At 42.7% G+C, this 15,372-nt stretch overlaps 1 protein-coding gene across 1 annotated transcript in view; it reads left to right on the top strand.

Annotated features, from left to right (window-relative positions):
* Positions 1-15,372, top strand: part of dnah9l (dynein, axonemal, heavy polypeptide 9 like) — a 58,314-nt gene that overhangs the window by 31,315 nt on the left and 11,627 nt on the right. Inside the window, exons 46-62 of the mRNA XM_053638642.1 lie at positions 398-571; positions 810-1,014; positions 1,240-1,405; positions 2,076-2,178; positions 2,335-2,574; positions 3,493-3,654; positions 4,023-4,216; positions 5,336-5,697; positions 5,806-5,948; positions 6,090-6,251; positions 7,515-7,748; positions 8,015-8,161; positions 9,877-10,554; positions 12,836-12,937; positions 14,316-14,450; positions 14,622-14,795; positions 15,038-15,273. Of these exons, the coding sequence (XP_053494617.1) occupies positions 398-571; positions 810-1,014; positions 1,240-1,405; positions 2,076-2,178; positions 2,335-2,574; positions 3,493-3,654; positions 4,023-4,216; positions 5,336-5,697; positions 5,806-5,948; positions 6,090-6,251; positions 7,515-7,748; positions 8,015-8,161; positions 9,877-10,554; positions 12,836-12,937; positions 14,316-14,450; positions 14,622-14,795; positions 15,038-15,273 (3,617 nt within the window). The remainder of the gene's footprint in view (positions 1-397; positions 572-809; positions 1,015-1,239; positions 1,406-2,075; positions 2,179-2,334; positions 2,575-3,492; positions 3,655-4,022; positions 4,217-5,335; positions 5,698-5,805; positions 5,949-6,089; positions 6,252-7,514; positions 7,749-8,014; positions 8,162-9,876; positions 10,555-12,835; positions 12,938-14,315; positions 14,451-14,621; positions 14,796-15,037; positions 15,274-15,372) is intronic.

Genomic DNA, 15,372 nt, shown 5'->3' with positions numbered 1-15,372 from the left:
TCACAGTAAGTTCTTAGGCAATCTGATATGCACCTAAACATCTGCCATCTTCAACCTATTTCACGCAGGAATTGCTGATAGTTGGGCAAAGTATATACGCTCACTACATCAGGTGTAACAGTTTCTTTTTGACCGCATACCGTATATAGAGCACTATTTGCCCAATAGAATACTGTTTTAGTGTGAGTCTGATGATCTTTTCATCATTCAATAATGTCATGTAGCCTAATAATGTGGTTTTTAGCACTTTCATTTGTCTGCTTCTTTGAGATAAGGTTTAAAAAATTGGTACATTTTAATTGAAAAATGTCTCTACATTTCACACACACACGCACGCCCCCTCCCACCCCCGTCTCTCTCTTTTTTTTTTCCTTTTTTCCCCATCTCTGTCTCTTAGCTTAGAGATTATCGTGGAGAGTTCAGCCGTTGGTGGAATAAGGAGATGCGGGCGGTGAAGTTCCCTTCTCAGGGAACCGTATTTGATTACTACGTCGACCCCAACACGAAGAAGTTCACTCCCTGGAGCGATCGCACACCTCCGTATGAGCTGGAGCCTGATGTCCCACTGCAGGTATTACCCACATATACACACACGGTAAGTCATAACTACATGGCAAAGCTCTCAATACTGCCAGTCTGGTGTGTGGTCTTTGCTGGGTATGAAGCACTTCGTTTCAGCATGACATGATAAACAGTAAGTGGCTGTCAGGATCAGTGGCTTTGCTTAATAAATCTAAACAGTAAAATACATGTGGATACATTTCACTCTGTAGTCTTGAGCTAATGTGAGCGTGTTTGCGTGCGCTCAGATGGTGCTGGTTCACTCGGCGGAGACGACCTGCCTGGCGTACTTTGTGGAGCTCCTCTTGGAGAAAGGCAAGCCGGTGATGCTGGTGGGGAACGCAGGTGTGGGCAAGACCGTCCTCGTATGGGACACCATCTCCAAACACAGGGATGAGTACATGGTGGCCAAAGTACCCTTTAATTATTACACCACGTCAGCCATGCTGCAACGTAAGCAGAGACACAAGCACCTGCTAGTCTTCTACCATAAACACTGGACAAATTTAAATTAAAACATTAATGCATTAAATTAAAGCATTAAAGCTTTTTGCATGCACACACACACACACACACACACACACACACACACACGTGTGCACATAAAAAAAAAAACAGCAAATGTGTATGTATAGTGTATGTAACACACAGCTTGGTGTCTTCTGTGTCATGGGGCAGGTGTTTTGGAAAAGCCTCTGGAGAAGAGGGCAGGAAGGAACTTTGCTCCTCCCGGCACTAAGAAGCTGATCTACTTTATTGATGATCTAAACATGCCGGAGGTGGACGCCTACGGAACAGTTCAGCCACACACACTCATCAGACAACACCTGGATTACTCTCATTGGTGTGTGTGTGTGTGTGTGTGTGTGTGTGTGTGTGTGTGCATGCAAAAAGCTTTAATGCTTTCATTTAATGCATTAATGTTTTAATTTAAATTTAAATTATGGGTGCACGGTGGCTTAGTGGTTAGCACGTTTGCCTCACACCTCCAGGGTTGGGGGTTTGATTCCCGCCGTGGCCCTGTGTGTGCGGAGTTTGCATGTTCTCCCCGTGCTGCGGGGGTTTCCTCCGGGTACTCCGGTTTCCTCCCCCAGTCCAAAGACATGCATGGTATGCTGATTGGCATTTCCAAAGTGTCCGTAGTGTATGAATGGGGGTGTGAATGTGTATGTGATTGTGCCCTGCAATGGATTGGCACCCTGTCCAGGGTGTACCCCGCCTTGTGCCCGATGCTCCCTGGGATAGGCTCCAGGTTCCCCCGTGACCCTGAAGGAAGGATAAGCGGTATAGAAGATGGGTGGATGGATGGATTATTTACATATGAATATATAAACAGTACTATAAATAGTCTTTTTTTGTCTAGATGGTTACATTCAGGGTTAAAGATATGTTTTAGTTTTTTTTTACATGATACATAACAAGAATGAGTGTAATCCCTAAAGATATTCATCAGTAATGGAGGTTTGATATGTCGTAAATAATAATCAAGATTACTTTGCTGTGTGTGTTTTCAGGTATGATCGCCAGAGACTGTTGCTGAAGGAGATTCATAATTGTCAGTACATCACCTGTATGAACCCAACAGCTGGAAGCTTCTCTGTCAACCCTCGGCTACAGGTAACACCCATAGGAGCTACATTTGCTGAACAGCACACCCTGAGTGTTTTCTTTCTTATTTTAAAAAAAGAAACAGTGTTCTGTTTAAAGAGCGCTGTAACAATCGTTTCTCTCTTTCTCTACATTTCTGCCCACCCCCTCCCACTCTCCATATAGAGGCATTTCTCGGTTTTTGCAGTACATTTCCCAGGTGCTGAGGCTCTGAGTACTATCTACAGCAGCATTCTGTCTGGTCACTTCCAGCAGGGGGGCTTCAGCTACGGAGTGAGCCGCTCGGTGGGCGCGCTCGTCCAGGCCTCCATCTGCCTTCACCAGAAAATGACTCAGAACTTCCTGCCTACTGCCATCCGCTTTCACTACATCTTCAACCTAAGGGACATCTCCAACATCTTCCAGGTGTGTGTGTGTGTTTGTGTAAGAGAACTTGCTTATATGTGCATCCTGTATTTAGACTTACTGTTGTTTTTTTTTTTGCATTAAAATGTATTAAATCTTATCCATATTTAAATTTATATTTTTAGGACACCCAAAATCTCTTTATGTACTTCAGAAGGTGTGTGTGCACAGTGGGGTATCAATAAAAGACAGAAGGAATGGAACAGAGACTAGAGTGACTATAAAATAATCTCCATAGGACATTTTATTTCCATTGTGTCACGTAATGGAGACTGACACGGAAGCAAGTGCAGGTATGGCAGTTTAATCAAACAACAAGAAGTCCAAAGGATAAGGCAGAAGACAATAATTATGAACATGCGGAGGTCAGGCGATCAGGCAAACAGCACAAACAGGGTAAGGCAAAGAGATGAAATCGTAAACTCCGTCTCTTTGCCCTTCGCAAAGACTAAGCATTTGAACAGTATCTTATGTGTGGTGTGATTGTGAGTGTATAGTAGATGCAGGAGTGCGTGATTAGAATGAAGGTGTGTTCTGGGAATTGCGGTCCATGACGGCCACGTTTGTAGGCCGCAGTGCAGGATGGGAAGTGTAGTCACTGGTTTGATGTGATATGACACATTGGAGAATCTGTACTAAATAAATACCTTTCAAACTTATGTTTTCTTAAAAAAATAACATTTAGCATAGTTCTATTTTCCTTGAAGTTAAAACTTAAATAATAAAAATGGGTATAGAAATGCATAGTGAGCATAGTGAGAAGGGAAAATCAGGGCAATATTTTTCTCCTTTTTCCTGCTAGCGGCTGCATTCTGGACAAACTGTAACTGAGAGACTTTATATATACAGACAAGGAGAGATTTGGAGTAATGTATTGTGTGTGTGTGTGTGTGTGTGTGTGTGTGTGTGTGTGTGTAGGGGATTCTTTTTGCCCAGCCTGAGACAGTGCGATACCCCATCGAGCTGGTGTACCTCTGGCTGCATGAGTGTTCTCGTGTGTACTCTGATAAACTGATGGAGGAGAAGGATGTTGAGCTTTTCAGTAAGATCCTGTTGGACACTGGCAAAAGATATTTTGAGGTGAGAGGGACACTTCAATATTACATATCGCAATATGATGTCACAAATCAGGGTTATTAAAGCTAAACGCACGGTTTGAATGTAGTTTGTTAATGGCAAAATGTATTAAGTGAATGTTAATGTAATGTTCTTTTGAAACATAAGTAAGTAAAAATAAATCACTAGAATGTTGAGAAATTTGAACTTGAGTTTGTTTCTTATTCGATGTTGATTCAGTTTCGTATTTGACCTGCGTGTCTGGCTTTGGTTCATGTATGTTATATCTTATTGCCACTGACAATCATTTATTTTTTTTCACACTCTTGTTCATATTATCATCTGACTTAATGCAAGTCTCTCTCTCTCTCGCTCTCTCTCTCTTTCTGCAGGGAATAGATGAGTCAATCTTTATCCACCAGCCTCTGATCTATTCGCACTTTGCCCACGGTGTTGGGGAGCCTCGTTACTCGCAGGTCAGTGACTGGGAGAAGCTGCAGAAAACATTGACTGATGCACTGGAGCACTACAACGAGCTGCATGCCAACATGAACCTGGTGCTGTTTGAGGAGGCCATGCAGCACATGTAAGTGTTCATGTATCTATCCATCAGTCCCTCTGTATATCCATACTTCCACCCATTTATCTGCCCATCCATCCATTCATCCATGTATATTTGTTTATCTATTCATGTCAATGTATATCCATCCATCCATGGTAATATGCCCATTCATTCATTCATCCATCCAACCATCCATCTATTTCTGTGTATAGTTGTCTATGGATTCATGCCAATCTATCACCTGTACACCCATCCATTCATAGATCCATGTATCCATCCATCCCTCTGTATATGTATCAATCCGTAAAGCTATGTGCCCATTCATTCATTCATTCATTCATCCATTCATTCATTTATTCATTCAGTAAAACAATTATTGATTATCTATCTATTCATCCATCCATACATCTGCATACCTCTATTTATCTGTTTGTGTATTTATACAATCATCCATTCATTTGTCCATTCGGGCCCTCACGGCCAGACTGTGTAACAGCTTCATTCCCCAAGCCATCAGACTCCTCAATACTCGGAGACTTGACTGACACACACACACATACATACACTCTCTCTGAACTGAACACCATCCCACTCCCATTGCAATATTTGCACATTCCTGCATTGACTCTGTTGCATTTTTTCTGCTACTGTACTTATAAAAATATTATATCACTATTATACACTTTACCTGGCTGCTACTGCAATATCTGCTATGTCCATATGGTATAAGCTTTATCTGCTGAAGACTAAGTCATAGAATGTTATGTTTACATTTATACCATTTTTAAATGATATTGTTACTCTAACTGCACTACCTCTTATATCGAACACGTCCACACTAGATCTGTGTACTGTTCAGCGCTACACTGTATCTCACTGTGCCTATTGTCCTGTTTTAGTAGTTACTGCACTGTCTTGTGTTGTTTGCACATGTTTGTGCACTTCATGTTAAAATGTGTAGGTTTTATTTAGTTCTGTGTCTCATGTAGTTAGTTTGGTGTTTTATGTAGCACCATGGTCCTGGAGGAATGTTGTTTCGTTTCACTGTGTGCTGTACCAACTGTATATAGTTGAAATGACAATAAAACCACTTGAACTTGTGTGTGTGTGTGTGTGTGTGTGTGTGTGTGTGTGTGTGTTTAGATGTAGGATCAGCCGTATTCTGGAGTCTCCAGTGGGAAATGCGCTGCTTATTGGAGTAGGTGGCAGTGGGAAACAGAGTTTATGTCGCCTGGCTGCCTTCCTCAGCATGCTTGAGGTCTTTCAGATCACCTTGCGCAAAGGCTATGGCATTGGGGACCTGAGGGTAACACACACACGCACACACACATTATACTCTTCAGTCTCACTTCACTCTCTCACTGTCTCTCTCTTTCTGCAGAGTGATATAGGTGCTCTCTACATTAAGGTGGGGGTCAAGAACATTGGCACAGTTTTCCTGCACACGGATGCTCAGATTCCCGATGAACGTTTCTTAGTGCTGATCAATGACATGCTCGCATCTGGTATCTTGAACCATATGAACTACACCTAATACTGAAATGGCTTAATCAATAGACAGACATACACACAATATAAATATAGTTAATGTAGGTATACATCTGTATGTGAAGGGGACATCCCGGACCTGTTCACCGAGGAGGAGGTAGATATGATTGTGGCGTCAATCCGTCTGGAACTCCGAGGCCTCGGCATGCTGGACACCCGAGAGAACTGCTGGAACTTTTTCATCGACCGTATACGCAGACAGCTGAAGGTCGAGAGAACAATAGCTTAAGGATGCTTTCCGTCCTCCGACTGATTTATTTTGCTTTTTCATGAAAAAACAACAAATGTGTACACGATTAAAGTATTTAAAGTGATTTTTAAACCGCTGACGCTCGGTTGGTGATTCCAGGTGGTCCTGTGTTTCTCACCGGTGGGTTTCACTCTGCGCACACGAGCGCGAAAGTTTCCAGCTCTGGTGAACTGCACAGCCATTGACTGGTTCCATCCTTGGCCCCAGCATGCATTACAATCTGTCAGCAGAACCTTCATTAGTAACATCCAAGGCCTTGAGGTGAGTAAGAGAGATTGAAAGAGAGGAAAGAGGAAAATTCTTCGGCACATATAGGTGCATCTCAAAAAATTCGAACATCGTGGAAAAGTTAATTTTTTCCCCGTAATTTAATTCAGAAAGTGGAACGTTCATATTTTCTAGATTCATTACACATAAAGTGAAATATTTCAAGCCTTTTTTTGTTTTAATCTTGATGATTACGGCTTACAGCTCATGGAAATCAAAACTCCAGTATCTCAAAATATTAGAATAAAGAATTTATAATACAGAAATGTCGACGTGAGAAGATCTCTAATCAGCTAATTAACTCAAAACACCTGCAAAGGTTTCCCGAGCCTTTATTCTCTCAATCTGGTTCAGTACACAACCACAATCATGGTGAAAAGGAAAGTAAATGTTGCATTTCATTTGGAAATCAAGGTCCCAGAGTCTGCAGGAAGAGTGGAGAGACACAGAATCCAAGTAGCTTGAAGTCCAGTGTGAAGTTTCCACAGTCAGTGATGATTTGGGGTGCCGTGTCATCTGCTGGTGTTGGTCCACTGTGTTTTCTCAAGTCGAGAGTCAATGCAGCGTCTACCAGGAGATATTAGGGCACTTCATGCTTCCATCTGCTGACGAGCTTTATGGAGACGCTGATTTCCTTTTCCAGCAGGACTTGGCACTTGCCCACAGTGCCAAAACTACCAGTGACTGGTTTGCTGAGCATGGTATTACTGTGATTGATTGGCCAGCCGACTCGCCTGACCTGAACCGCATAAAGAATCTATGAGAGACACCAGACCCAGCAATACAGACGAGCTGAAGGCCGCTATCAAAGCAACCTGGGCTTCCAGAACACCTCAGCAGTGCCACAGGCTGAGTGTCTCCATGCCACGCCGCATTGATGCAGTAATTCATGCAAAAGGAGCTCTGACCAAGTATTGAGTGCATAAATGAACATACTTTTCAGAAGGTCGACATTTCTGTATTATAAATTCTTTATTTTAATATTTTAAGATACTGGATTTTTGATGTCCATGAGCTGTAAACCATAATCATCAAGATTAAAACAAAACAAAAAAAAAGGCTTGAAATATTTCACTTCATGTGTAATGAATCTAGAATATATGAAAGTTTCTTTTAAAAACTTTTTTAAAATTAAATTACGGAACAAATCAAACATTTCCACGATATTCGAATTTTCTGAGATGCACCTGTATATTATGTGCAGTGTACTGATCATACTCATGACTTTACACCTCTTGAAATGTGTTATATCTTTAGCCTGCAGTGAAGGTGTCTATCAGCGAGTTCATCTCATATGCACACACGATCGTTAACGAAGTTAGCATGAAGTACCAGCAGAACGAGAAACACTTCAACTACACCACACCGAAGAGCTTCCTAGAGTTCATGAAGTTATACAGCAACCTGCTGGCAACGAAAAGGAGAGAGCTGACTCAGAAGATGGAGCGTCTGGAGAACGGCCTGCAGAAACTTCTAAGCACGGCCTCCCAGGTGACGTTGACATTCTCATGCATTTATGTATTATTTAAAAAAAAATTGCATTGTTCTTTTGGAATCCATGCCTCCATTTGAACTTAAGTTGTAGAACATCCGCACCCAGTCACTCATATTTGCAAAAGCACGAGTTATCGGTGTATTAAGTAAGATAGAGCTTTATTATTGTGGATAGTTCCACTGCGCATTATATAACTGAAGCATTGCTCTGTAGGATGATCAATTGTTTGTTTGTTCTCTATTTCTCTTTTTCTTACTCTCAGGTGGAGGATCTGAAGGCTAAGCTAGCGCTGCAGGAAGTGGAGCTGCATCACAGGAACAGCGACACAGAGGCCCTTATTGCTATAATAGGCCAGCAGACGGACAAGCTGAACCAGGAGAAGAGTGTCGCTGATGCAGAGGAGCAGAGGGTGAGGCACACATACTGTAAACAGTACAAGTAAAGTATGCATATCAGGTAGTGTGCATTTTTGCATGAATATATACAGTATCTCACAAAAGTGAGTACACCCCTCACATGTTTGTAAATATTTGATTATATATTTTAATGTGACAACACTGAAGAAATGACACTTTGCTACAATGTAAAGTAGTGAGTGTACAGCTTGTGTAACAGTGTAAATTTGCTGTCCCCTCAAAATAACTCAACACACAGACATTAATGTCTAAACCGCTGGCAACAAAAGTGAGTACACCGCTAAGTGAAAATGTCCAAATTGGGCCCAAAGTGTCAATATTTTGTGTGGCCACCATTATTTTCCAGCACTGCCTTAACCCTCTTGGGCATGGAGCTCACCAGAGCTTCACAGGTTGCCACTGGAGGCCTCTTCCTCTGGAGACATGCTTGGCCAGTCCATCGCCTTCACCCTCACCTTCTTTAGCAAGGCAGTGGTCGTCTTGGAGGTGTATTTAGGGTCGTTATCATGCTGGAATACTGCCCTGCGGCCCAGTCTCCGAAGGGAGGGGATCATGCTCTGCTTCAGTATGTCACAGTACATGTTGGCATTCATGGTTCCCTCAATGAATTGGTGTCTTTTTTTTTCTATCTCCAACTGGGTTTACAGATGTGAGTATTTGCTTCTATGTTGAATTTTAAGTGTTTTTGGGTAATAGGCTAAATTTGGGCCAGCACGCCCCAGTGCCGGCAGCACTCATGCAGCCCCAGACCATGACACTCCCACCACCATGCTTGACTGTAGGCAAGACACACTTGTCTTTGTACTCCTCACCTGGTTTCCCCCACACACGCTTGACACCATCTGAACCAAATAAGTTTATCTTGGTCTCATCAGACCACAGGACATGGTTCCAGTAATCCATGTCCTTAGTCTGCTTGTCTTCAGCAAACTGTTTGCAGGCTTTCTTGTGCATCATCTTTAGAAGAGGCTTCCTTCTGGGACGACAGCCATGCAGACCAATTTGATGCAGTGTGCGGCGTATGGTCTGAGCACTGACAGGCTGACCCCCCACCCCATCAACCTCTGCAGCAATGCTGGCAGCACTCATACGTCTATTTCCCAAAGACAACCTCTGGATATGACGCTGAACACGTGCACTCACCTTCTTTGGTCGACCATGAAACCTGTCCTGTTAAAACGCTGTATGGTCTTGGCCACCGTGCTGCAGCTCAGTGTCAGGGTCTTGGCAATCTTCTTATAGCCTAGGCCATCTTTATGTAGAGCAACAATTCTTTTTTTCAGATCCTCAGAGAGTTCTTTGCCATGAGGTGCCATGTTGAACTTCCAGTGCCCAGTATGAGGGAGTGTGAGAGCGATGACACCAAATTTAACACACCTGCTCCCCAATCACACCTGAGACCTTGTAACACTAACAAGTCACATGACACCGGGGAGAGAAAATGGCTAATTGGGCCCAATTTGGACATTTTCACTTAGGGGTGTACTCACTTTTGTTGCCAGCGGTTTAGACATTAATGGCTGTGTGTTGAGTTATTTTGAGGGGACAGCAAATTTACACTGTTACACAAGCTGTACACTCGCTACTTTACATTGTAGCAAAGTGTCATTTCTTCAGTGCTGTCACATGAAAAGATATAATCAAATTTTTGATCACTCACTTTTGTGAGATACCGTATATGTGTGTGTGTGTGTGTGTGCGCACGCAGGTAGCAGCAATTCAGGCTGAGGTGACGAAGCAGCAGAAGGAGACTGAACAGGACCTGGCTAAAGCCGAACCAGCCTTACAGGCAGCCAACGCTGCTCTCAACACACTCAACAGGGTGAGTGTGTGTGTCCGTAAGATAACGAGGAAGAGAGAGAGGAGAAAAAAGGTGTACAAGAATAGTGAGAACCCTTATATTGTCTTTACATCTGTATTGTACACTGTGTGTGTGTGTTTGCAGCTTAATCTAACAGAGTTACGGACATTCCCAAATCCACCTGCGATCGTGACCAACGTGTTGGCGGCTGTGCTGGTGCTGCTCGCTCCGAGCGGACGTGTTCCTAAAGATCGCAGTTGGAAAGCCAGTAAAGTCATCATGAGCAAAGTGAGCAATTCCATCTACGTACACTCCTCGCGTAAAAGAGCATTCCAAGCTACAGCAGCTCGCCAGTGCAGTGTGTGTAATGCTTATAATGTGTCCTCACAGGTAGATGATTTCCTGCAGGCACTGGTTAACTTTGATAAAGAGCACGTTCCCGATGCTACGGTTCGAGTGCTGAGGGACGAGTATCTGAGCGACCCAGACTTCAACCCGGAGTTTGTGCGTCTTAAGTCCTCGGCTGCAGCCGGACTGTGTGCCTGGGTTATCAACATCGTACGATTTCATGAGGTATTCCACGAGGCCGCATAAAGTTCCACCATCTACTCCAGTGTGTGTGTGTATATATATATATATATATATATATATATATATATATATATATATATATATATATATATATATATATATATATTGAACGCGTCAACATTTTTTTCAGTAAATATATTTCCAATGAGGCTATTCACATGAATTTTTCACCAGACATCAGTATTAACTCAAGAAATCTGGAAATTTGAAGAATTCAGAACATTAAAGTCCATAAATAAAGTGGAATGACACAGCTGCAGTGTCTTACAGGAAAAAAGTATTGGATACGCTAAGAAAAAGCAGTTCTCCAAGGCAAGGTAAGGCAAGGAACCAGCTGAAAATAAGTAATTATATGTCCTATCTGTGCAAATTAATATCAGCTGGGTTAGTAAATTGATAGTCTATATAAAGGCTTTTCATTACCAAGGTGTCACACAAGAAACATGTCATGATGGGTAAAAGCAAAGAGCTCTCCCAAGACCGTCACAACCTCATTGCCGCGAAACGTATTGATGGAATCGGATACAGACATATTTCAAAACTTCTGAATCCTCCAGTAAGCACCATTGGGGTCATTATCCGCAAGTGGAAGCAACATCACTCCGTCATCAACTGGCCATGCACAGAAGCTACTCGCAAGAGTAGCCCAAGAGCCAAGGACCACTGGGAAAGAGCTCCAGAAACACTTGGAGGCAGCAGGTGTCATCGTCACAAAAGAAAACAATAGGCAGTGCACTCCACTGCTCACGCTCACCCTGCAAGACTCCATTACTAAAGAAAAGGCATGTCGAAGCTCATTTAAACTCATTTGGACAAGCCTATGAAGTACTGGGAGAGTGTAGCCTGGTCAGACGAGAGCAAAATTGAACTTTTTGGCTGTCATACTACACACCATGTTTGGAGAAGAAATGGCACTGCACATCACCCTAAAAACACTATACCAACAGTGAAGTTTGGAGGTGGAAGCATCATGGTGTGGGCTGTTTTTCATCACATGGTACTGGCAGATTTCATATAATTGAAAGAATGATGAATGGAGCCCTTTACTGGGAGATTTTTTAGACGAATCTGCTGCCATGCACCAGGATGATGAAGATGAGACGTGGGTGGAGCTTCTAGCAGGACACCGATCCAAAGCATACAGCAAAAGAAACTCTCAATTGGTTTCAGAGAAAAAAAATCAAAGTATCAGAATGGCCCAGTCAATCACCTGACTTGAATCCAAATGAACAAGATTTAAAGACAATATGTTTAGAAGAATGGGCCAAAATCTCACCTGAATACTGTGCCGATTAATTTATTCATACAGGAAGCATTTTGAAGCTGTCATTACAAACAAATGCTTCTCCACTATGTATTCAATAAACTTCAGTTAGCGTGTTCAATACTTTTTTCCCTGTGTCATTCCACTTTATTACACATAACTTTATTTATGGACTTTAACGTTGTGAATTCTTTATATTTGCGGATTTCTTGAGTTAATACTGATGTCTGGTGAAAATTTCATGTGAATAGCCTCATTGGAAATATATTTACTGAAAAAAATGTTGATGCGTTCAATACTTATCTCCCCCACTGTGTGTGTGTATATATATGTGTGTATTTATTTATTTATTTATTTATTTATTTATTTATTTAAGCTCGTATGACACACAGTCACACCAAATTATAAATCTCTTCCTCCTTCTATATTTGCTAAACGAACACATTTAGTAGCAATGGACACTATTTACGCTAACCTGTACCAACAAATATTTCCCAGAAGTACAAAATGATCACGTACAAACTCATTTAAAGTTTCAGTAATTTAAACTTAATGTTTGGAGTTTGAGGTATACTGCTAAAATCATGCTGTTTATGCTACAATGCTAGAATACTGCTTCAGCATTTCTGCTCTACCAGTCTGCTAGTCTGCGTTAGTCATTGCTGTAAACAGTCTCTCTTAACTGTGTCTTGTGATTGTGTTGTCTCAGTGTCCTTGCTCTTCTCTCTCTCATGTGCTGCCCCCTGCAGATGTTTGTGAGTATACACACTGCAGAAATGCAAAATGAAAATGCCCCAGAGAAATGGTCTGATGTACCGAAAGCATATTACAATTAAGATTTGCTCATGTAGATAAACGTGTGTACATGTGATTTATATACATTTTATTAGCCTGTTAACAATCACAGTGTTTTATTGAATATATATCACGTTTACTATCTTAGAGATTTGTGTGAGTGTGTGTGTGTGTGTGTGTGTGTGTGTGTGTGTGTGTGTGTGTGTGTGTACACAGGTGTTCTGTGAGGTAGAGACAAAGAGAATGTGTCTCTCTCAAGCTAATGCTGATCTGGTTGAAGCAGCAGAAAAACTGGAGATCATCAGGAAAAAACTCACAGTAAGGCTCTGTCTGATCACCGCTTTCTCTCTTTCTGTCTCTTTCTCTCTCCTTCTTTCTCTCTCCCTCTATCTCTCTCCTTTCTCTATTCTCTCTCCTTCTTTCTCTATTCTCTCTCTCTCTCCTTTCTCTCTCCTCTCTCTCTCTCCTTCCTTCTCTATTCTCTCTCTCCTTTCTCTATTCTCTCTCTCTCCTTTCTCTCCTCTCTCTCTCTCCTTCTTTCTCTATTCTCTCTCTCTCTCCTTTCTCTATTCTCTCTCTCTCCTTCTTTCTCTATTCCCTCTCTCCTCTCTCTCTCCTTCTTTCTCTATTCCCTCTCTCCTCTCTCTCTCTCTCTCCTTCTTTCTCTATTCCCTCTCCTCTTTCTCTCTATCCCCTCTCCTCTCTCTCTTTCTTTCTCTATCCTTCTTCCTCTATCCTCTCTGTCTCTCTCTCTCTGTCCTTCTCTCTCTCTCTCTCTCTCTCTCTCTCGCTCTCTCTCTCCTTCTTCCTCTATCCTCTCTGTCTCTCTCTCTCTCTCCTTCTTCCTCTATCCCCTCTGTCTCTCTCTCCTTCTTTCTCTATCCTCTCTCTCTCCCCACCACTTTCTGTCCTTCTCGCTCCCTCTCGCTCTCTCTCTCCTTCTTTCTCTATTCCCTCTCTCCTCTTTCTCTCTCTCCTTCTTTCTCTATCCCCTCTCCTCTCTCTCTCTCTTTCTCTTTCTCTATCCTCTCTGTATCTTTCTCTCTCTCCTTCTTCCTCTATCCTCTGTCTCCCCCCTCTCTCTCTGTCCTTCTCTCTCTCTCTCTCTCTCTCTCTTGCTCTCTCTCTCCTTCTTCTTCTATCCTCTCTGTCTGTCTCTCTCTCTACTTCTTCCTCTATCCTCTCTCCCCCCCCTCTGTCTCTCTCTCTCTCTCTCTCTCTCTCTCTCTCCTTCTTCCTCTATCCTCTCTGTCTCTCTCTCTCTCTGTCCTTCTTTTTCGATCATCTCTCCCCCCCCTCTGTCCTTCTATCGCTCCCTCTCTCTCGCCTTCTTCCTCTATCCTCTCCCCCCCCTCTCTCTGATCATCTCTCTCTCTCTCTCTCTCTCTCTCTCTCTCTATCATTCTTCCTCTATCCCCTCTCTCTCTCTCTCTCTCTCTCTCTGTTGCTGTCTTTGTCATTATCGCATTACAGGTCAGACTTTTTAAGACAGGCCTTGGTAAAATATAAGCTTACTTCATGATGATATGTTTATACATTTTAAACACTGTCTTTTAAAAATGATAACGAAATCTTTCAAATGTGTTGGTCTCTTTTGAAAGACAACTTATCAAAATGTTTGTTCTCATTCTGTTTGCAAATGTGTAAGAGACCTAACTGAAAATGTGTGTGTGTGTGTGTGTTCGCGTGTGTTTAGGAGTTGGACAGTAGCCTGGACACACTGACTACAGCGTTTGAAAAGGCCACCTCTGAGAAGCTGCGCTGTCAAGAGGAGGTGAATCGCACCAATAAAACCATCCAACTGGCCAACCGCCTAGTCAAGGGCCTGGAGGTGTGTGTGTGTGTGTGTGTGTATGTTTGTACATGGACTGTGTGTTGCATAACGGAATACACTATTTGGACATGCATTATAATTTTTTTTTCAGTGTGGACCTATATATTGATTGTGTGTGTACTCTCCTCCACCTCTGTGTGTGTGTGTGTGTGTGTCTGTGTGTTTCAGTCAGAGAACGTCCGCTGGGCACACTCTGTAGCTCAGTACCGGGAGCAGGAAGCGACTCTCTGTGGAGATGTTCTCCTCACGGCAGCCTTCATCTCCTATGCTGGTTCCTTTTCCAAAAGATACAGACACGAGCTCGTGCACAGCCTCTGGATGCCGTACCTACGCACACAGAAGGTGTGTGTCTGCGTAGTCAGTCGTTCCAGTAGTTAAAACTGTTCTTTATGAATGTAAGAACAGTGACTGGTCGTATAAAGATTAGGTATGGGAAGTGTAAAACTTTGATACGATCACTGTTCGAGTTGTTAAAGTGAGGAGAACACTGTTGCTTGGCAACTAGCAAGTATGGGCGCATTCAAAAAGCAGTGTTACATCTTTCTTTTAATAATATCCTCTTATATACTTTCTGTCTCCGTCAGGTTCCTGTTCCTATGACCGAGGGTCTGGATCCTATCTCCATGCTTACAGATGATGCTACGGTGGCTAAGTGGAACAATGAGGGTTTGCCCGGTGATAAGATGTCTACCCAGAATGCAACCATCCTGTTGAACTGCGAGAGGTGGCCTCTGCTCATTGACCCTCAACTGCAGGGCATCAAGTGGCTCAAGAGTCGCTACGGCAGCAGCCTCTGGGTTGTTAATTTGGGGCAGAAGGGGTGAGTGGGTGTGGCCGGGAGGGAAATCGTTATGATAGCATGCAAGGACGGTTATGCATTTCTGAATTCATGCCCACCTGTGTGTGTGTGTGTGTGTGT

The sequence above is a fragment of the Ictalurus furcatus genome, chromosome 12, assembly GCF_023375685.1.
Source record: "Ictalurus furcatus strain D&B chromosome 12, Billie_1.0, whole genome shotgun sequence".
Classification (NCBI taxonomy): Eukaryota; Metazoa; Chordata; class Actinopteri; order Siluriformes; family Ictaluridae; genus Ictalurus; species Ictalurus furcatus.
The sequence above is the reverse complement of the archived record's forward strand: the minus strand, read 5'-3'. Positions and strand labels throughout refer to the sequence as shown.